Here is a 23672-nt window from a genome sequence, read left to right on the forward strand (position 1 = left end):
AAACGCTTGAGGGAAAGCCATGCGTACAGCCTCTCCCCTCGCCCGTAGTGGACCATTCCCGCTTTACGAACAAACACAATAAAAAAGTTTTCACCCTTCGGGATGCATCTTTTCCCCGTACAATAGCCGTAATATATATTGCATTACGTTCTTTAACGCTGCGCGCCGCTACTTTAGAGTCACAACTGGCGTGCGCGTTATCAGCACGACATAGCATTACTGATAGGAAAGTAGGGAGCGCAGAGTTTTCAAGGTAAGAAACACAAGCCACACAGATCACGTTTATTGTTTGGAGACATGGTACATCCCCAATGGCATAAAACGTTTTTTAGAGTGCAGAAACAAGGACCTTGACGGAGCCCGATTTGCTCCTCTCTTTTCCGATGAAGATTCCAATCCAAGGTGAGTGGGCAGCCTAAGCTCGGTTACCGGCCCCGCACGCCAAGCGTGGTCCTGCGACGTACCACCAGATGCCGCGCATAGCGGAAGGTGGCCGTGACGTCAGTCAACTCGAGTAGGGGCTATAGGTGGCCCTGGCCGGTACTCTTGATGTGATTAACCTGTACATCATGCATTATCATCATCATCAGTACATCAACTCTGTGTCTTCCTCGTACTATGGTTTCCGCACGAGTAAGAATGTCTACAAAGGCACCAATTAACCACCTCGAATTGCTGTTCGCCCCAAGTTTGCGCACATCAGTAACATTTGGCATCGAAACGGCGAGATCGCCAGCACACAAAAGTCAAGCACATATGTGGTGGAAAGCTGGGACTGTGTGCCAAAGAATTCAGCGCACGGAACTATGCATCTTCTCGAGTACAAGCTTGAGGCCATAAGCGAACACCTCACCACTTACCGATAAGCTTTCCGGCAGACTGCTGCGCCGCCACCTTGTTTAGACAGCAAACAGCCTGCATCGCTCTTGACTTCGATGATGTCCTCGATCACGAAGACGTCCTCCGATTCGGATTCGTCAGAAACGGTTCAAATGCATGGATGGTCGTTGTCCACTGTTAAACTCTGGGGCTCTACTTTAATTGGACAAGCGTTTTCGCATATCGCTCCCTATCAAAATGTGGCCGGCCCGGCCGGGATCAAAACCATGACCTCGAGCTCAGCAGCGCAACGCCATAGCCACTGGGTTGCCGCGGCTGGCACTGATAGCTATCTACGGCGAGCATCAGAGCACACTCGCAGAAATGCGAGAAACAGTTTCGGTGGCGACATCTGGAGGGCATAGCGCTTTGCGAAACCGGGGATCCTTTAAAAGCAGTGAACCAACGCATTCCACTTATTTCCTGAAGACATCACCATCGCGGAAGTGTTTATACAATCTTTTTCAATAAGGATAGTTCTTTAGCACAAACATTGATTAATTAATTGAATGAAACTGATTGGGAAGGATGCTCGCCTCCTTAGCGAAGGACAGCAAGTTAATTCTTCTGGTGGCGTCTCCTTGCGGTGCGACCCAGTCGTCGTACGTGTGCCGTCGGCTGTGCTAGTCCCTAACGCTGGCTGTGGCAGGACGGGAGCTGATCATATGTTTGAGGTCGACTTGCATGACTCTGCATGATCGCAGAGCAGTTGGGGCATCCCACTGTTGTTCCTCTCCACTTGCACAGAACATCCGGTGTAATGGATGCCTTAACTCTTGGCTTTCTTAGAGTGTTCCACGTTTTACCACAACGCCGCCTGCAGACGCAACTAACGCTGCTCTTGCGGGAAAGAAACGTTCTGTCATGTTGTCGGACCCGACTGCTTTCACCTGACCATGCAAGTAGTGAAACAAAAGTCAACAAGATGTCCTCAAAAGGAGTACAAACAGGAACACAAAAAATGAAGTACAAAAAATTCACGTGAGCAGTGTACAAAAATGTTAAGCGCTCCGCGACCGATTTTGCCGAGACCCAAACGCACTACGAGGCGCACGAATGACACACAGCACGAATGAAAAAATATCCACTTTAATGCATTTTGTGTAGTTTCACAGACATGAACGCGCTTGGAACGTATAGCACTCTATATTCCATGGTATAATTAACCGGGTGAATGCGCTATGCGGCTTAGAGGCACGATACACAGTCGCCCATAAACGAAAACTGGTGACATCTTATGAACATATGTTAAGCGGAAACAAATTCTTTATGTAGGTGACCGTCTACGGGGAAGGTGACTAGAACTGTCAACAAACAGGAACCGCATTTGAACAAACATATCACGAACGGCTACACACGATCCCGTTCACAGCTTAGAAATTTAAGTCGCACAACTGAGTGTTCTTGCGCGGAAAACTTCCGTGCGCACGCAATCATCACGCAACAGTGCTTTGTCTCGTGACTAGACATTCGCCATGCGAAAGTCGAAATGCGAGCCCATGGGTATACCACTGAAGAAAACAATGCAATACCTAACGTACAAAAGCACATATTACATATCACACGCTTTAGTAAGTAGGCACCCACACGGGGGGCCGGCAGTCCGTCTTGGGATTCCAGAAGCTCTCGAGGTTGTTGTAGACCTTGGTAGTGCCCTGAAGGCGATTCACAGCCTCGCACATTCGACACAAATGAAGCGACGGGGAGCCAAAGTAGCCGTGCTCGTTTCTCACCGCGTACTTGCTCTTCCACGCGAAGTACTCGTTGTAGGCACTCGCGTTGCCGTCCAAGTACAGCAGGTACCTGGCAAGGTCTTCGGGGTCCCTGAAGTCTTCCACGTGGATGAAGGAATATGGCGGCGCCAGCCTGGCGTACTCCTGCTTGGACGCGCCCATGACGACGGGCACGACCTCCTTGTGGTAGGCGTTCCACCAGAGCTTCTCGGTTACGTACTCGCGGCAGTTGCTGTTCTCGAACGCCAGGTAAAACTTGTACTCCTTAGTGACGTCACAGTCACGCGTGAAGTGTCCCGGACAGACCCTGGTGCCGCAGCCGCCATAGACGTCCACCTTGACGTGCTTGGCTAGCTCCTTGACGTACGGCCAGCGCAAGTTGGCCCCGCCGCAGTTGCTACCCAAGATGGCTACCAGCTTGTTCTTCGAGGCCGCGTAGTCTCGCGACACCGCGACGTCCGGGTCGCCGGGAGCCTCGGACAGCTGGACCGTCCGGCCGTAAGGCACTGGCACGTCGGAGTCGCCGCGGTAAGTCATGCTCAAGTTGAACAGGCCGTTGTAGTGACTCATGTTGTAGCGCCTGGTAAGCAGGAACGTGTGAAGCGGGGACTCGTCGGTGAAGAAGATCCAGAACTGGCCGGGCCTCCTGCGGGAGTTAGGCAGCGTGTGGGGCCCCTTGGTGAGGTGCAGGTGAAACATGACGGCGTCCGCGTCGGCGATCCTGTCGTTGGAGGTTTCCAGGACGCAGTTTCTCACGCTGCACAACGCGAACGGGTCCTTCTCGGTGTCGCCGAAGGAGCGCAGGAATCGCCTCGCCATGCGCTTGCCGACGTCCCAGACGAGAATCCTGTAAGACGCCGACAAGGCGTCCGCGTCGCCGTACGGCAGCGACGCGGGCGCGATCGCGTTGTCCTCGTTGCTCACACCGGTCTTTAGCAGGGACAGGAGGAGAAGACTGAGCGAAAAGATGGCGGCCGCGAAGTAGAAGTACTTGAAGTTCTTCTGCCGGAGCATGATCACCCGCATAGCATCGAGCGTCCCTTTCCCAGCACCTGAAAACACGAGAGCGAGAGAAAGAGATAGAAAATGTGAGCAACCCACAACGATTTCAGGACGCTGAAAAAAGGCGAGGTTAACACTATTAGCACTGAAATTTAACCTGCAAACGAATTCCTAATCGTTCTGTGTTGCTTTAGTACAGCTTAAGAAATTAAAGAAAATACTTACTATTATATATATATATATATATATATATATATATATATATATATATATATATATATATATATATATATATTCTGAGCACCACATCAGTATGAAGTTGTTTCCAGCTTCGCACATTTAAACTTTGGAAAACTTACGTGAGCATACCCAGGCAGTCATTATTGCACGTGAAAGGCCTTTAAGCAATTTCTCGCAGTTAATTGGCATGGCATACATTGCACTTCAACGATCTCCTGCTCCTCCATGGTGGCTACATCAGCTTTACCCTCGTAACAGGTAGCCGGTTCCTCTCTAGTGAGCCGCAATTAATGTCACCCACGCCTGCCAGAACGAGCTGTCCCGTCCTACGCTTTTAATCTCATCGTCTTCTACCTACGACACATGCCGATCCTGTAGTGCGGCGAGCATATTTGAGTGCATCATGCCCGAACGTTTCTTTAGCGTAGTTTTCTTGTCATTGAGTAACATAATTTAGACTGAGTTCTCGCCGATGAAAAAAAACAATATAAACACACACACACACACACACACACACACACACACACACACACACACACACACACACACACACACACACACACACACACACACACACACACACACACACACACACACACACACACGTGAAATTTGAGGCTGCCACAAGCTATAGCATCAACCAACACAGAGCCCTTACAACCACTGAGCCCTGGTGTCCTATTATTTAGGCCCCACAGATCACCTGTGGGTAATGCGTTCATCGGAGTGAAACCTTCCCCAATATATTCAAAAGCGTTGAGCATCGCAGAAATAACATAAAATATTACAATTGCTAATATGGCAGCAGTATCAGAGTAAAAAAAAATTTGATAGGGATGCGGTTGCCATCCCGGCGGCCAATTCTACCGTTTTCTGTGGAAGACAAGGACGAAGAAAATACTGCCTAAGCTGACGCAGACGCTTAGATAATAATTGCAATTTTGAGGCAACAACAACGTCCGTTATTGTTTCATTTGTTCAAGCATTTATGTCGGGATTGAAAACTAATTCTCGCGTCCTTTTTTTTTTTCAGAGCACCAGGGCCAACAAGTTTAGAGCAGTTTACTTGCATTATAATGTTGTGCTGCGCTTGTTCCTTTCTGTTCTTTGCTTTGTGTTTTTCTTTTTTTCCTTTGCTAGGTAGGTGCCCAGTCCATAATGATTCGTTCGTAATGGCACCCACGACCTCGTGCCTTAGCAGTGCAGCAACACAGTAGAAGCCATTGTGTCACTGCGGAAGGTGTCAATTAAGAGGCGCGAGAATAGGCTGCACACGTGAGAAAATGTCACGCAGCATAGTTACCTTGCTCCCCCTGTGCAACGATTGCCCGACAACGTCAGGTCATGGCCGGAAAGGCACGCTCTGGCTTCTGCGCGTGCGCATCACCGGAACGCTATCCACGTGACGGTGCTGTCCTCACATCCGGGCATTGTCTCTCCAGCCGCACAGACCGGGAGAACCTGCGCAAACCGAGCGACAAAAGTGAGACGCGTCACTCGAACGCCCCACCGAAGAGTCCTTGGGGTTGGTGGCCGTTGTCACAATCAGGAAGACGGCAAACAAACAAAGACAGAGTCAGAGACAAACACGAGTCAGAGAGCTTTAGCTTGTTCGTAAACTTTTTTTTTACAGTTTGCTGGCTACCGGGTTACAGAAGCCGAGGACGGCTACGGCATACCATGATGATGATTTAACGGCTTTTAAACGGGGCGGTGAAAAATAGTCACATATCTGTGTATACAGCAAAGCTGGCAGCAACACCTTGTGGCGCTTTGTTCAACTACAACGGCTTCGAAAAATATTTGTGTCGCGTGAGTGTTCTCGTCGAAGGAAAACCACAAAGGTACCTCACGTTGACGATTACGTCCATGGATACCAACGCTTTTCACGAGCAGTTAAGGATATGGAAGGTCACTGAAGTATTAGCTTTGTGTGCTGCCTGGTTCATCTCTGCATCACACGTCGTCGCTACAAGCGTTGTTGCTGGCGTTCACCAATCCGGTGACCCAGCGATTCCGCAAACGGTAATAACGTTCACGGACAAGCTGGGACTGTCTAACTACTGTTCCCATCTATGTCACCACGCAACGACAAAAAGAAGACAAGATACACGCAACCGTCATTGTTTCTGAAAAACACGGTGTTATGCACGAAACCAACAAAAAAAGCGCCCTTAAAAGGTGACGAGATATGCTGCTGCGCCCCGTTCCTTCATGAAGTGGTTTTGTATTGGTATCAAGACGGCAAGTTGGGCCAGTTGGTCAGGATTCATTGTTGGTTCTGCGCAAAACAACGTGTTTATCCGACCCAATGTCTAACCGAGTAGCTTAAACTGCAGCTTCATTACTATATCAGGCAAGAGGAAATGTGCTTCGTTAATGCGAGTCTGTATCCGCTTCGTGCAGGGACTGGTATATATATCCCCACCAATGCAAACACTGCAACGGCCGCCCAATATAACAAGGCATATTCACAGAGTATGACGACGCCGACGTCAAGCAAGCAACAGCGCCAAATATACGTTGTCGTTGCGATTGTCGTTACTGATTCGATTATTGTTTGATTGATTGGAAGTTCGTACAGTAAAAGAATTGGACTTTCAGCTCGCACTGTTGGCCAGTGTTTGGTTCCTCACCGTCGCTACAACAACGGCGCAATGGCAAAGCTTTTTTTTTCCTTCGCCATAGATCGGGAAAAGCGGTCGCCAACCACGGTTACATCTCTGTCGCGTGCATTCATCAATGGTGAAAGCCCAGTTATGTTCGCGTGGGTTGGTCAGCCTCGTCGTTTCAAGCAAGATGACACGGGACCTGTTTCGTCGTTACAGCGGTGCCTATAGCGTTCGCGTGCGACCATGTAGAGGTGACACATCTCGCGACAACCGATACGGATCGGCTGTTGCCGCCCTGTGACATGTGTAGTAGAGGTCACCACTCACGTGGACAATAGCCGTGCTCGCCAACGACTTCTCCAGCGGGCGCATTCGTGTCCATCCAGGACACGTGGTCGTCTGGGACACGACGTATGCGATCGCCTGAATGACAAATGGCGGTGGCCTCGCGTGCTCTATTCAAGCGCGCTCGAACCTCTCAGAAGGCATTACACAATAGCTATAGTTTATGTTTTGTTTGTTTGTTTGCCGTGGCAGGGCTCCGTTGCGCTGCCTTTTTTTGAATTACACGGGACAAAGTTTCCCGTCTCCATCCCTTCTGTCAGCCTATTGTGCGCGCAGGTGTGCGTGAGATTGTGTGATTCGAAACTGCGACCCGGCGCCCTTGCCATGTGGCTTAGCAGGGCATGCCGATCTCGTTCCCGAGAAATGGCGTTGGGGAAACTGAAAGACACGAACGGCCTATTTCAAAGATATGAACGAGCACAATGCTCGATCGCAGCGGCCATACAAACGGGCGTTGCGATTTGTACAAAATTACGAACCTACTTATGCGGTTAGGAATCCAGGCAGCCTCAATTGACATTTGCGTAATGCGGAGAAGTACGTATAGGTGTCAGCACGTAGGCATTACTTACTGTGACACCCAGCGACCCACGTTTGCGTTAAAGAGGTCAGATAGCTTCGTTACGAAGTGACGAACCTGACGACCAGGAGCGATGTTTGTGGAATGTACATTTCACATGTTTGTCTCCCATAGTGGCTGAATAAAACAGGCAGCCGTGCATTTGCATACAATTTCATTTTCACCGCGCCGCAATCAATACGAGAAAAAATTCGGCAAGGACACTTAAGACTGCTTACATGTGGGAATGCGAAAGCATTATACCATTTGTAGACGTCGCAAAGACATGAACGCGCTCATTTTATACACTCATGAAGTGGCGCCACCTTCTGCCAATTGGCTGCGCCGTCACGTGTCTAATGACGCATGCACTAGGCATAAACTTAGTAAGCCAGAACCCTGGAGCCGCCGAAGCATTGGGGAAGCGTATAATGCTTTCGCATCAAAAAAGGTTACAATAAAGTTTAAATCAGTTGTGAGGAAAAGATAAGTAGGTTGAGGTGGAGCGAAAATAAGATGACGTATATTACAATCTGAAAACAAAATTATAGGCGCCATGTCGCTGTTCGAGAGTCCGGAGGCTACAAAATTGTCCGTGATGCTTCAACACTATCAAGCACATTATCTTTTATTTATTGTATTTTGTTTACAATCCGTCTTTTACTTTGTTTTACGCCTACTTTCCCGTTACCGCACACACCTGGACGAATAACTTACACTAAAAGCTGCTAGAAGTCATTCATTACCTACACAGAATGTTACGATTCCAAAAGTGGCCAACCAAAATTACAATCGCTCTTCGAAAGCCACCCAAGAGCGCGACAGTTACGCACATCCATAAGGCCTGTTTATGGAGAGATCAATCCCGGGTCTAAGACGCGTGAAAGAAACCAGGATTGCCCATGCATAATGATCCTTCCAGCAAGAAGTCGCTAAATATTTGCGAACTTACAAGGAACAGCTACACTTCGGTTTCCTTCGTTTCTTGAGCGAATACTGACACATCCTTTTTTTTTTTATTTCCACAAACTACAGCATACACTTTTCGCACGTAAGAGAGCGGTTGGGAAACATTTAATACTTCGTACTAAAGAACCCGCCGTGGTTGCTCAGTGGCTATGGTGTTGGGCTGCTGAGCACGAGGTCGCAGGATCGAATCCCGGCCACGGCGGCCGCATTTCGATGGGGGAGAAATGCGAAAACACCCGTGTGCTTAGATTTAGGTGCACGTTAAAGAACCCCAGGTGGTCAAAATTTCCGGAGTCCTCCACTACGGCGTGCCTCATAATCAGAAAGTGGTTTTGGCACGTAAAACCCCAAATATTATTATTATTACTTCGTACTAAAGTTCCTTTCGAAACGCCAGACCTGCATTCATCGACGTTATCGTGACGTCATGACTAAGAGCAAAGTTTGCTGGAGTTGCGCATACAAACAAGGTTAGGTAGGATGACGTAGCACTTATGAGACATACACAACAGTGATGCGCGCGTTTCTTACGGCTTGGCATGTGCAAGCCGCATGCTGCGACTGCAGGAACGGAGGTTAGGCGGCGTATCATGACGTCACGACGCATGCGTCTACTGGGTAACGGAGCCGAAATGGTTTGCAGGAACAAGTATTACAGAAGTCATTCAGGGTTCTCTCACGCGCGCCTGCATCTTTCTTCAAGGGTTTAAAGGGGGTTCGTATTTCATTTAACGCAAGAAATGACAAGCCCAAAATACCACGTGACCAGTTCTATAAAGAGACGCCGCGATAGCCCAATGGCAAGGACGGTTTGCCGCTAAGCCTGAGGCAGCGGATTCGTCGTGTCCGTGGCGGCCGTAGTTCAATGGGGACAAAATAATAATGAAAGAATTAACGATCGTGTACTCAGCGCTAGGAGCACGTTATGGAACCCCAGGTGGTCAAAATAGGCGATACGTGTACTAATCGCCATTCCCCCACAGGCTGAACCGTCATATTTGCAGCTCCCGTATAGATGGATATGGATGGATGGATGGATGTTATGAGCGCCCCCTTTGGAACGGGGCGGTGGGGTGAGCCATAGAGTTTCCTACAAAAATTACTAGAGGGAACTCTGGCGCTAGTGTCTACGGGAGCTGCAATGGGAGCGGTTGACCCAGCATGGGAATTATGGGAAGTACATGGATTCGCCTAAACTTCCGTCTTTTTGGCTTCAAACCAGCTTCGTGACTTTGTAAACGCGTCATTTTCAACAGTGTATTGCGTAATAAAGAATTAAAGAAACATCATTAACATTGCCAGACTTCAGGATTCGAACACAGGGACTCTAGCGAAGACGCCTGATATTGAAACCATTAAGCCACGGACGCATGCATCGACACGCGAATGAAACGCCCTTGCGAATTGATCGCGGGCATGCCAGTGCCTTGAGACGCTTGGCGCGTTTCGATTTGACCACCTGGACAAGCTCAATCCTTGCAATTAATAGCAATGGTACGCGTTCCCGGCGTCTTCTGCACTTTGAAGGATATAGATTGCGCTGAAATATACGACAATAAGATTTATATAGCGTAATAAACAAAGCCACAAGAACATCTGAATCTACAAGCACGAAGATCAGACAAATCCATGTACTTCCCATCATTCCCATGGTAGGACAACGACTGCAGCGCCAGAGTTCCCTCTAGTAATTTTTGTAGGAAACTCTATGGGGTGAGCCACCAAGCTTTTGCTATTATACTGCCTAATGTCCTACCTAGGTTGCAGGTAGGATATTAAACAGCGCCAGAGTTCCCCCTTGCGGTGTTTGTTGGAAACTCAAACACGGAAGCAATATCGGTTACACATACCTCAAAGCCTATTCACGAGAGGACCATTGGCGGGCTTTCACGTGAAAGAATATCAAATGACCCCTGCCTATAGGCGCCATTTAAGAAGAACTTACTCTAACGTTGGAGTTATACTACAATAAAGGGGAAAGCCCCGGGCATTCGTGGCTCATTTGAATTTCCGCGTCATTCCCCGGCTATACCTCACCGCTCGTTTTTTTTTTCTCGTTCACTCGTATATGACACGTGAACGGGCTCGTCCCAGGCAATGAGGCTTATTTGCGTCAAACCGCACGCCCTGACGCACGCACGCTGCTCGACATACCTCCACACCATTAACGGCCGTCACCCGCGCCGTGCGATCGCAATCAAGCATAACGATCGTCCTCAAACCGGTCAGGAGTTCCCGAACCAGTCGGCAAAGATTAACGCGCGCTATCAACGCGAGAGGTAAACCGTAGCGACGGTTCCTCGGCGGTTGTGCTAACGAGTATACGCGTCCCGTACGAGGCACAATATTTTTTTTTTTTTTGGCGACCAGCTAACCTTCTCTGGCGGCGACCCCACGAAAGGCCTGCGACAGAAGAAAGAAGAAAATAAGAGTAATTGGCGGAAAAGTATCCGGGAAACTGACGGGCTTGCCAGTAATTATATATATATATATATATATATATATATATATATATATATATATATATATATATCACTGACAATGTTTATATGCATACATGTATGTACTGAGACCATTTTCTTTTTCTTTTTCATATTTTGTTTACTAGTGCTTTGCTGTGTGTCTTGTATCTTTGACTTGTGTGCCCCCTTCTGCTGTGTGTGTGGCACCCTTAATTTTGTACCCTACGCCTGCGATAACCCTCTTCGGGTTACATACCCGCTTGTTGGCTGGGCCGTACGCGTATGCACACAATAGCGAGGTTTTGCCTGTCTGCATAAACGTAGAAAGTTTACGGAATCCCTAAGATACGGACGAGCGAAATAGCGCCGACGGCGTCATTCTGCGACGCCGCCGACAACTAGAGCAGAGAGAATATGGCCTCCAAGATGGTGAGCGCTCGTAGGTGAGCGAGCGCGATGTCGGAAGCCGAGCAAAGCACTGCAATTTGCAGCGACCACGTTTTACGTGGTCACCTGGTGGATAAGCATTGGCAGCGAAATTCATCAGTAAATAGTGGGTTTCTTTCTTTCCCCTTCCGAATGACGCATGCAACTTCTAGATTTAGTTAGTACACATACACAGATACCCAAACAAGTGGTCGCAGGAGACAGCAGACCCCGCCGTAGCTCAAATGGTCGAGCATGGAAAGCCTCATGTGGGGGTTGCGGGTTCGGCTGCCTCTTGCGGCAAACTGTCCTTTTACTATGATAGCAATTTTATGAACACTACAGGCGCATTTTCGTCGTCGTAGTCGACGTGATGTTCCTGATAAAGTTCAAGTGCGCTATCACGTCGTCGCGCGCCGTATGCAGTATGTGCGAGTGAAAGCGTGCGAGGTTGAGCCGACGTTGGTGGCTCAATCTCGAAACGCGCAAAGCACCGGGAGGCGAGGAGGAAGGGGAAGGGCGTTCTACTCCTGCGGCGACTGCGTAAGGCGCAGTAGCGCGCGGGTCCTATCTTGAAAACAATCTGCGATGGGGAGAGAGTGCGCTGAGTGCTGATAGCTTCGTGTGCACTTTCTTCTCGCCGCTTAGTTCGCGTTGAAGCGAGAGGCAGCACGAAGGTCGATTCGCTCGCTGCTGCTGCCGCACTTCTTCACTCCAGCGTTTTGACAGTGAGTGAGCGCGGCCATCGAGTGAGATGTCTTCATGTTCGTTTGTGAGCGCAAGATGCCATGCTTGTTAATCTAGTTAGTGAGCGAATGTTTACAAGTTTACACGTACGGCCAATAAAATTTCTGTTCATACTTCGTATAGTTTCTACTAATTTGCTATCGCAATCGATGCTTCGCCTTGCCGGTGAAACTGACTTATCTCCCACGTCCCTTCACTTAAGCAAGAACAGGTAACTACCTCTGCGCTTTCCTTGGTTCATTGTGCGCTTCCAGAAAGGTATCTGGTTGCATATATAAGATATGGAAAAGCGGGAAAGGAGGACAGAGAGTCGCATTGACACCTGAAAGCGGCGAGCAGAAGGCAGTGAGGAAGGCATAGGGCAGGGAGAGAGGATGACAGAGGATGCGCAGTTTATAGCAAGAAAAAAAAACAATTAACTGTGTGTATTGGTGACTAATGACATTGAACTTTGTCCGCGAAACAAAGCGAGGGAAAGCGAGAGACCCGCCATGGAAGCTTATGAAATCCCGCTGCTGAACACATGGTATCGGCGTTCCTTCTCCAGCCGCGGCGCGGCTGCATTCAGCTACTGGTAAAATGCCAAAACGCTCGTCTGGCCTCGCCAACGGATGCATGTTGACACTTGAGGTCGTTAATCTGGAGATTACTACTACGACGTCTCTCCTAGCTCTATTTATTCGCGGCGTTATAAATAAATAAATAAATAAATAAATAAATAAATAAATAAATAAATAAATAAATAAGCGAAGCCCGACGATCGACCTATCCAATCAATTAATGTAGAGAGATGAAGAAGATGCGGGGACAACATGGCCACAATTAGCACAAGACCGGGGTAGTTGGAGAAGTATGGGAGAGGCCTTTGCCCTTCAGTGGCCGTAGCCAGGCTGATGATGATGATGAAGAAGAAGAAAATAATTTTTGTTAATTTATTCATTGATGCGGTTTAACGACTGGAAGGAACAAAAATGGTAACAAAATACGCCGTAGCAAGGACACCGGGATATCTTTTGACGACATGGGTTTTTTTTAACATGGACTTAAGCATAGGAACGCTTCCAAGGTAATACGGCTGCGGCCGCTCGAATCGAGTCAGTGGCTTGATTCTCGTAACAGAATGCTGCAGCCACTGAGCCACTTACAGAAAGAAAAAAAAAAACAAAAGGAAGACTGTCTCAGCCGTGCAGTCGGGCGGGGTCGGCTTTGCGACCGGAATGCCTGAAAACGAAGTGGGTCAATTCCTGTCCTTCTCTGCTTGCCCTTTATGTTTCTGCCAACGCTTTTCTGCCATGCTTTCTGCCAACGAATATCGAAGAAGCAACAGCATATACCGCCAAAGGTATTTTGCGGCCACAGGTCGACTTAATCGTCACGGGCGTTGCCTCCATCGAGCTTTCCAACTCATTCCCGCGGTGAACGAAGCAATTATAGGTGAACGGCCATTGTGAAGCGAAACACAAACGCAGATTGGGATCAGTACAGGCGGCGAACGACGTCTTGGTTCGAGGCGTCAAGAACGCGTCTATGTAACGGAAGGTAAACAAAAGAAATGAAACGAAGAAAAACAAGCAAGCAAATGCGATTAGATTAACAGCCCAGAAAGCTAATATGAGCAGATACAATCGACGCTCGCAACTCCAAATACGATATGAGATTATTTATTTATTTAAAATACTTTCATAAAAAAAACATAAAACATAAAAAAAATGTGCAAGATACAAAGGCATATTCAACGTGGCGTTTCATGAATGGTGGTTTTGAAGGTGTCGGTATCCAGGATGGCTGCAACGGTGGCGGGAAGGTGGTTCCAATCTTTGCTTGTGCTAGGAGTGAATGCATTACTACAAAGTTTAGTACGTGAAGACGGCACACCAAGTTTGAAACTGCGGTCAGAGCGAGATTATATGTATGACGGTTAAGTGATACGCTGTTCTTTCAACAAAGGAAGATCGATACACACATCAGATAACATCTACTGCATATTGGCAGGCGTCTGTGAACGACTCGCAGTGGCACTTGCTATAAGACATGTGTACACAACGCTCAGCGCACTGCAGCAATTACAGAGGCCACACCGAACGACCGAAAATCGGCTCACGAAGGGATGAAGGCCTTTCGCTGACTAATTATACAACACGGAATCAACAGCATCTGCGAAACGAACTGATTCTCGGAGCAGAAAGGTGAGCCGGATGAAGCTTAAATATCTAAGACAATAAGACGACAGGACAGGGTGGCCACCGGAACTGACCAGGTCAGTGCATGACCAGCGTCCTTCCTGTCCTGTGTCGTCCTTCTGGTATCTTTTAAAAGAGTTCCTTTCCCTGAATTCTCTAAATGGGTCAAACAAAATGATTCGTTGTGGAGAGTTCAATAAAAAATTCGTTACATACTTATTGCGTCCACTTAACCACTAGTTATGTTTGCTCATAGATTCCTTCAGACAACCAGTTTTTAACAATATGTCAACAAAGGCTTACGTATGTAGCATTTTTGTACGTGATACAACGTACGTCGAGAAACGAGACTGCTGCTGGCTAAAAACACGGCTGTTTTCATGAACGTCATAATACTATTTATGCGGACGAATGATTGTTCCTATGGTGTGCAGTTCAGGCGAGACTTTGTAATCTCGCCACTCAATCTAGTCAGTTGCCGTCCTTGTCTCCCTTCTCTCGGCATTAAAATAACCGGGTATCTTTTTCTATGGGTGCGATTACATGACCATGAAACCTAGCTCCAGTTGCTAATATAAACTCTTATCAGTTGCACACGCTTGCTTTCTCTAGGACTACTAGCAGCCGCATATACCTTATAATGTTGCACCACCCAGTAAGGACAGCGGTTATCTGTTCTACGCATTATACGGCCCCTAACTGCCATCATATCATCTACCTGCATTATGCACTGCGCAAGCACTATACAACGTCATATAACTCCCGAGTTTGCACTTATCGCATATTGCAATACAGCTCGTTGCGCGGTCCAATCTGCCCTTCTAAATTCCTCTGTAACCCAGCAAGTTTCTGCCCGACAAGCCAGTACACCAGGCAGTACGCACGGTTTAAACAAGGATACACATATATGCAGTGTATTTCTTTTTAACGTTGCCTGCATGATACTTTATTCCATCGCCAGTTACGCAGTATCTATACTTGCTTTCTAGTTTCTACGCTATGCACGTAGTTCCGGCCCGTCAGGTTTGGCAAAGGCAGATGCAATGCACAGGTTATAGGCACGGGTACGCAAGCCAGAGGTAACTGCACGCCCTAGCCTGCAATCGCCGCAGATTGCAGCTATATCACGGAACCAACGCCGAGAGATGCGCAGGGTCGGTGTGCACGACTACACACTAAGGTCATTAACGCGGGTGCATTAATTAGGCGAAAGAAGACGAAAACTGGCGTTACCAGACAGGGCGGGGCATTCGACGAGCACGCAACGAAAATTCCTGGGGCTCGCACGCCGTCTCATCGAACTCGTTCTACAAGCTCGTGAGCAGAAGATAACAGAAAACAATCACGCCGATTCCTCGCCGCCGGCGCGCACTACTTCTTTCGGCGGAAGCACAGCGCAACGGCGCGGTGGAACAGACGGCGGCCAAATCGAAAGATTGGTTTTTTTTTTTCCAGCACGATCCTGGCCGGACCCGCCCGGCCCATTTGCAGAGGGAGGTGCGCGTATACGCGGATGTAACCGGTCGCTTTTACACCGTCGTCAATCTTTACATCTCGAAGAGCGCGCGCACGAGCAAAACAGGCTTAGCTAATCGAAGACCCCTATATACAGGAGATTAAGATGCCAGCGCGCGACTCGATTAAACCCTCTTAGCACAGCAGTTTTGGATAGTCTCTGAAAGACCGACGGCATGTGCCGAATCTTCCGACTTGCCTATAGAACGCGCCCAAAGCATGAGAAACGAAGAAAAAATAAAATAAGCGAGCAGAGGAAGAAACTGATTCGCGCTGCAACTCGCTTCGCAGCCTGCCGCACGATTGCCAACGCCTTCCCACATACCGGCGCGCACACAGCGCTGCATTGCCAAAAAGTGTCAAGACTGCACTGCCTATACAGGCAGGCAGGCGGGTATCTTGCCACTTCTGGCACGGGCCCGCGACCTCCAGCATCACAGAGACCGCGGTGCTTGTACGCATATTCCAAATGCGCACTGCAGTATATAACCTCGGCGACCCACTTATCGAGGAGCGCTTGGCCGCAAAACTCGGGAGTGTAGCCAGGCTGCCAAGCCAATCAGGCAAGCCCCGGCCGCTCCGTCAAGCAGATTGCATCCCAAAGAGAACGCCCGTCAAAGACAAGCGAGCCGGCTCCGCTGGTCTATAGACTAGTCTACACGTCGGGCCAACGCTGACTGCCCAATCTATGAGGGGCGCGCTACAGAAAAAAAAAAAGAAAGGTTACAACAGACGCAAGGCGCGCAAGCAAAACATCGACGTCGTGCATGACATGCAGTTATAAACGGCTACGCACGAGAACGTTTCTCTGCCGCGTCCGCGTTCCCTGATGATGGTGGCACGCTGGCGGTGATGCGGTGGTGGAGGGGGGTGGAGGGGGTCACCGAGGGCTAAAATAAATACCCGCTCCGGCCAATGACGGCCCTCGAGCGCGGTTGCGAGCGTTTCTTTCACGGGCCCTGACCCGGTCACGTCGCCGCTGGGTATACGCGCTCGAAAAATTGGGGACGCTCGGCGTTAATCCGCGGGGTCACCGCGCCTGTCCGTGTACGTGGCATGTGGTGTGTGTATGCGTGTGCGTGTGTGTGTGTGCGTGCTACGTCCATACGACGCAGCCGGTCATGGCGTTCCCCGGTGTACGAAGCTTCCTAGGCCGTCGCGGTCCGTTGGTTCCCCATTAAGGCCAGCCGCGGCACAGCTCTCGGCGAGCTATAGCGCCCGTAGACAGAGTTGCCGGGCCTTCGACGTGCCTGTTTTAAATGGCATAGCATGTACAGTTAGAACGAAAGGAGCGAAGAAATGAAGAAGGAAACGTGATTTTTTTTCTTTGTTTTATCACCATAGTGCAAGGTTCGCGTACGGTCGCGTGCCAATATGTCTTGCAACACTCTTGTTCAAGGTCAAAGGGGCTCCAGGGCTGCGCAGCGGCTCTGACATGCGAAATAGCAATTTAATAAACACCACTAATTGAAGCGTTGTTAAGGCTGGAACTTACGCTCTGTCTGCGCAGCCGTACAGCCTTGGAGCCCCTTCAACCACGGGCACCGGTGTTGCTTTGGGGTTATTGGTTAAGTACTTATTTATTATCATCATCATTATTATTATTATTAATACAAACACTATACGACTGTCACTATCTTCATCTTGAAATCTTTCCAAACGCACCGTCTTTCTTTTTTTCTGTTTCGAGCTTCGAACTTCAGTCTTTGAGGATCTTTTCTAGATGCACTCTTCCACTGTCTTCACACAGTTCCTCTCTCCTTGTGTACGTGTGCTCCGTCCCGCAATTGCGTGATATTGCTGTATTGTTGCTTATTACGTAGCTGTTCATGCAGTTTTCATCTAATTTATTATCCTGTTACTTGTTACTTGTACTTCTGTTTTTGCTTGTCTGCATCAGCACTCGGACCTCCGTGTCGTTCCTTGACATGTTAAATAATTTATTGCTTGATTTAATAAGATATTATTATTATTATTATTATCGGTGTTATTGAGAACAAAGCGAAGAAGCAGTCATTAAGAAACCGTTGCAAGAGCTTTCTTACACGAAAAAAATAAAAGGTAGACGTGCCTCGTCAGAACCGGCAACCCCAGGATCCCCGAGTATACCGCTTCGCAAATAACATAAAAAGAGAGGGAGACCGAAAGCAAGAGCAAAACAATAGATTCAAAGAACGCCGACACAAGCGCACAATAGTATATGCGACAACGGCACGAATACCGGAAGCAAATAATTACGGCTGATTACCTCCGCCCGTCCCTGCTACTTCCGTTCCCCTTTTATTTACAGCGCCGCAGAGTTCAGGCGCGATCCCGTCGTTTCATGTGCAATACAGCGCGCCATGTCGTTAGTCGCTTGGCACTTCGCCCAAAGACAAAAATATCGTATTGTATCACAGGCCATCAGCGCTCTCTAAAGACGACGCCTGGAAACGAACTTGGTTTAGACGTCACCTGATCGATGGAAAGAGAACAACCAGGTTCCGCGTGAATGCGGTTTATACGCGAGCCTGTAGTTCGCGAGCGAGTTCGCAAATGAGGCTCGTAGACATCGTTTCCACAGGCACAGCGAAGCCACCAAAATCACGTGTCAAAGAGTCTACGTGAAACAGCCCCCCCCTCCCCCCTCCCGGCGCGGAATGCGACGAAAAGGCATTGACCGCCAGGGGAACAGTGCCACGGCAGCTTTCGATTGATCGAATGAACCAATGAATGATTGATTAACCGATCGACTAATTGATACGTCGAATTCTTTGTTAACTGTGACTTCTCGGGCTTGTCGGTCGTGATTCAGCGGATTTGAGAAAGAGCGTTAAACTAGGCTGGCGAAGAAACAAAAATGCAAGTGCTGACTTTTAAACGGTGTAAGGTTATCGATCAAACGACGTGTCTGTACAAGTTAGACAAGTTGTTTTTGTCCAGTGTTGCACTTTCACACAAAGCCAATTATATGTTGAATTTGACGTTCCAAAATCGAGAAACTACGTGAGACGCCGCCAGGGGAGGACTTCAAGCATAACTCTTGTCCTCTAACGTGCACCCAGAGTAACGGAAAAGGTGATTTTCCGTTGCCGCCCCATTTCTGAATGTGGTCGTCGCTGCAAGGAATCGAACCCTCGGTATCGTACACGGCAGCAGTACGCCGTGCTCACTTTGGCCAACGCGACCGACCGCAATTAAAGAAAGAAAGAAAGAAAGAAAGAAGGAAAGGAAGAAGCTTGATACTAATGCGCCAACCAAGCTTTCCGCTCACGGCACATACATAGCCCGAACCAGCGACTTCGATAATGTACGCGGCAGCAAAGAGCTAATCAAGGAAGCGCAAAAATAAAACAGACAAAAGAAAAAGGAAATCGGGGGATATAACTCAAGCACTCGCACCGCAAAATTATATGGGTCGGTCAAACGTCGCCGTATTCTAAACTTGCTTTCCAACGAAAGCCGTGCCAGATAGGGGTATATATAGTATGTAGCCAACTCCTAGGCCGTATACATTCTTAACGCATACTCTCGACAGCGCAAAGTATAAAACGATTGGCGACCAGGTTCAGGCAAGCTGGTCAGCCCGCGCGCGAGGAGCGACAAACACCCAAAAAATAAAATAAGAATAAAATGAACACGCAAAAGAAGAAAAGATGCAAAGCGAGGGGACGGGGGTGTGACCGACGACCGCACTGCAACAGTGCATTGCGGACACCACCGAGAAGCTGCACGGTGCGAGTGCAGAACTGCACCCCTCCCACTTCCGCTCTGCCAGCCGGAGAGATTACAGGAAGCTCGAGTACACACGGCCAGCTGTGATCGAAGTCGAAACGGGCGTTCGATAGCCAGCTGAAGCCGGAGCTGGCCGGCTTGCGCTGCCGGGTGTCCGCGTTCTGCCGATATCGCGACAGTCATCGCGGCACGGAAGCGCGGTCTCCCAAATAAACTGGCTCGCAAAGCATGGCACGGCGCAGGCGTGATAAGTGCGCGACTCCTGATACCGACCGCCGCGAAATTTGCATTCCGCTTTGGGAGCTGACACTGTATCTACACCAACCGAAGAGCGCAGCCGGTATACACTTCGTTGGATTAGTAAAGCGGATGTTCTTAGGGACATGCACTATGCCTTACGAACAACATACCGGCTCGTTCACACACACACACACACACACACACACACACACACACACACACACACACACACACACACACACACACACACACACACACACACACACGCACACACACACACACACACACCAACTGTTTATTGTCGAGGTTGCGGCCGGAAATCGACCTTTCTCAACGTCAGTCAAGGTTTTTCAAAAAGTGCATCAATTATAACCTTGTGGCAGCCGTAGATACCTTTAACTTGAAGTCATATATATATATATATATATATATATATATATATATATATATATATAACTGATGAACTTGTTGAAACACCGTGACTGACCTTGAGAAAGGTCGATTTCCGGCCGAGACGTCGATAATATTATATATATAATGAAATGTTGATGCACTTGGAAAAAAAATGTGTATCGCCGACGTTTCGGCATGAGATCCACTTTCCTACATGTGGGGGTGTGATGTGTATGTGCGTGCGTATTGTGTGTGCGTGCTGTCGACACTTATTTCTCACTTTTCGGTCGGCGCAAGAAAGAGGCTTGCCCCACAAACTCCACTGTTACAGAAGTGGTTATAAGATTCCGTTGTGTTTCTGTACCTACTTCTTTTCAACATATTTTCTGTTGAGATGGAATTCAATGTCACGAACGATTTTTGCAAGGGAAGCAACTTTTGAATACTTCACGTGTGTTGATCATGCATCGGGAGAAAAAAAATGACGTCAGTATAAGGTGTCCGTTTCTTTCTCTTATTCCCTTAACGGAATCCATGACGGTGCCGCCGTGCGTTCGTGACGTCACGCGTTTGAAACAAATCACTATAGGCGTCAATGCGGCGCTGGTGGCTGCGTTCTACGCCGTTATGCCGGTGCTGAGTCAGCAGGGGGAATTGTGGCCAATACGTCATCATCATCATCAGCCTGGTTACGCCCACTGCAGGGCAAAGGCCTCCCCCATACGTCTCCAACTACCCCGGTCATGTACTAATTGTGGCCATGTTGTCCCTGCAAACTTCTTAATCTCATTCGCCCACCTAACTTACTGCCGCCCTGTGCTACGCTTCCCTTCCCTTGGAATCCATTCTGTAACCCTTAATGACCACTGGTTACCTTCCCTCTTCATTACATGTCCTGCCCATGCCCATTTTTTTCTTGATTTCAACTAAGATGTCATTAACTCGCGTTTGTTCCCTCACCCAATCTGCTCTTTTCTTATCCCTTAACGTTACACCTATCATTCTTCTTTCCATAGCTCGTTGCGTCGTCCTCAATTTAAGTTTCAACAAAATGACTGCTGATGCTCACAGAACAGACTGTCAAGCCAGTTGTTTCATCACGAATAACTTAATGGCAGCGAACAACGGGACAAAAGTGAGGCACACACGCACATACAGCAAGCGCTCTGTGGAATAACTTCGTGCCTCAATCTGTGTTGTTGACGTGCACTCGAAGTTATCCATCGTTTATCTGCTGAATTGAACAAAAAAGGAGAGCACACGGACACGTTTCCTACAACGGCTTTTGTATGGGGTCCAGGTTGGAACATTTCCTGCGCCTTCACATATGAACCATATTGTAGTACGTGAGGCATTGTGTGCTGTAAGCTTTTCCCTTTCTTCTTCTTTGTTGGCGGATATCGATAGACTTGAATGCAAAGGGCAGACACACCCAGGGGGAGCGGCGGCTTGCCGGCATGTTTGAAAGGAAATGAGCACAATCGAAAGAGTGCTAACAATGTTCAACTAAAATGCTCGAAATTAACAAAGCTTGAGAAGTTGAGGACCGCGCAACGAGCGGTGGACCCATAAAATTATAGGCCTACCGTTTAGATACAGAAAGACAGCGATGTGGATTAGGGAGCACAGTGGGATAGGCGACATTCTATAGACTGGTCTAAATAGAAGGCGGAGTTTTCCAAGCTATCTATTGCGTACAGTATAGATATCCGGTGTTCTATCAAAGTTGCAGAACAGATGCTAAGAGAACGGAAGCGCAGTCGTGGATGGCAGAGGATTAGGCGGTGGGATTAGATTAGTCGAAATTGCAGGCGTTTAGTGGAGTCGGCTTACACAAGACGAGGGCTATTGGAGATCGCTGGAAGAAACTTTCGTTCTGCAGTGGATATAAGAGAGGCTGCTGCTGCTAGCGACAATATTAACCTCCTCGAAGTTAACTTGTCATCGAATATGACTTTTGTCGCAGCGATTACTGCACTTAAGGCTCCACAATTTCAACCACTCGACAGCTTTCGGCACACTCCCGACAAAAAATAAAACTGTTTTGAATAGGAAGAATAATGTTTTAACAACGAATGCCTAATGTAATCTGAATTTAGTCACACCACTACGCTAAACTGCCGCGATTTCTACAGTCAATGCAAACCACATAACAAAGTCGCGGGACCTTGCTTCAAACAAGTGTCGTGGCGCAGGTACACAACAATAGTCCTTGCCAAATCACCGGCCACAATTCGTGAACTGCAAGATGTGCCGTAAAGCAAATAATTAAGTAGCTAAGCAGTGATTTTTTTTGTTGATTGCTCGATTACGCATTTCGATTTAACATGTAAGTAATGTCCGCCTCTGTGAGTTATCCAGCTCAATGACTAAAATTATTTATCTGCAACAGGCGATTTAAACAAAAAAAAAGTTATGGTCTACAGAAAGACAGCTGGCATATATAAAGAAAGCCCACTTTAACAAAGAAAGAAACCGACCGATCACTTATGTACGCAATATGGTCATACCGATATTTAGCTCTTCTTGATGTCATTTATTACCCCTTAATTATTAAAATTAAGGATTCAAACGTCAAAGCGCTGCTTCAAGGTTTCTTACAGTCCAAAGAATAAATTCAGCGCTTTGAATGGAACCCATTGTATGGACATGCCGATGATTTGTCGCCGTTAAGTTCGTGGAAGTTGCTGTATGAGATAACCGCACTAGCGACAATGGTCTTCATCCGATGCTGACACCCTTTTGATAACAACGCGACGCATAGCTCGATAAGATTACCAGAGGGCACAAGAGTGCCTCCCAAAGGTTATCAGGGGAAACTCTAGCGCTATTGGCAAACAGTAGATTTATGCACGGCAGTTCATCCAACGTGGAAGTGCTTGGCTAAGATTTGTCCTTCTGGCTTCAAACGGTTTTTAGCTTTCCTAATTGATCCTATTCGATAGCAAATTGAGTAGTAAATGCAATAATAAGCAATAATAGGCAAGAACGCCGATGCTTACTAGTAGTCTAGCAGCGTTAAGAAAACTATCATTGCTCCGAAATTTCAGAAGCGTGTAATACAGGCACAACGGCGTGTGAAGACATTGTACGAGCATATAGATTAGACGAATGCAGATCTATGTGCTACCCTCGTCATTTTAACCATGAAGTTTCATACAATAATTACTAGAGTGAACTCTGGCGATAGTGTCTACGGGAGCTCCAGTGGTAGCGGCTCCACCAGCATGGGAATTATGGGAAGTACATGGATTTGCCTAAACTTGGTCAAGGCTGCACAATGTCACAAGGCCTCAAACGGCCTTGTGACATTGTGCAGTCGTCATTTTCGACAATGTACAGTGTAATAAATGATTCGATAGACATTATTAAATTTGTCCGACGGCAGGATTCCAGCACAGGACCTCTTTACATAGTATGCACGTACGTCATTCAAGGATACTCCGCGACTTCCGGTTTACGGCGGCGCCATGTTGGGGAACCTATAGGCCTATGCGCGCGCCTGTTGATAAGCTTCCCCAAGATGGCGGAATGTAGCGGAAGCAGACGACAGCAGCGGATGTGACGTCACGTGCATACTATGTATAGAGGAGAAGGCCAATATTGAAACCATTACACCACGGACGCATGAATCGACAAGCGATGTGAAACGCCCT

The 23672-nt window shown here is 48.0% G+C and overlaps 1 protein-coding gene across 3 annotated transcripts in view; it reads right to left on the bottom strand.

Moving 5' to 3' along the window:
• Positions 1 to 1950: 1950 nt before the first annotated feature.
• LOC142564273 (4-galactosyl-N-acetylglucosaminide 3-alpha-L-fucosyltransferase FUT6-like) overlaps positions 1951 to 23672 on the bottom strand; it is a 61639-nt gene continuing 39917 nt past the window's right edge. For all 3 annotated transcript variants that reach the window (XM_075675213.1, XM_075675214.1, XM_075675212.1), the window contains exons 2-3: positions 5158 to 5315; positions 1951 to 3664 (exon numbers count right to left, since the gene is read on the bottom strand). In XM_075675213.1, the coding sequence (XP_075531328.1) occupies positions 2448 to 3638 (1191 nt within the window). In that variant the 5' untranslated portion in view covers positions 3639 to 3664; positions 5158 to 5315 and the 3' untranslated portion in view covers positions 1951 to 2447. The remainder of the gene's footprint in view (positions 3665 to 5157; positions 5316 to 23672) is intronic.

This window comes from Dermacentor variabilis, chromosome 11 (assembly GCF_050947875.1).
Source record: "Dermacentor variabilis isolate Ectoservices chromosome 11, ASM5094787v1, whole genome shotgun sequence".
Lineage (NCBI taxonomy): Eukaryota > Metazoa > Arthropoda > Arachnida > Ixodida > Ixodidae > Dermacentor > Dermacentor variabilis.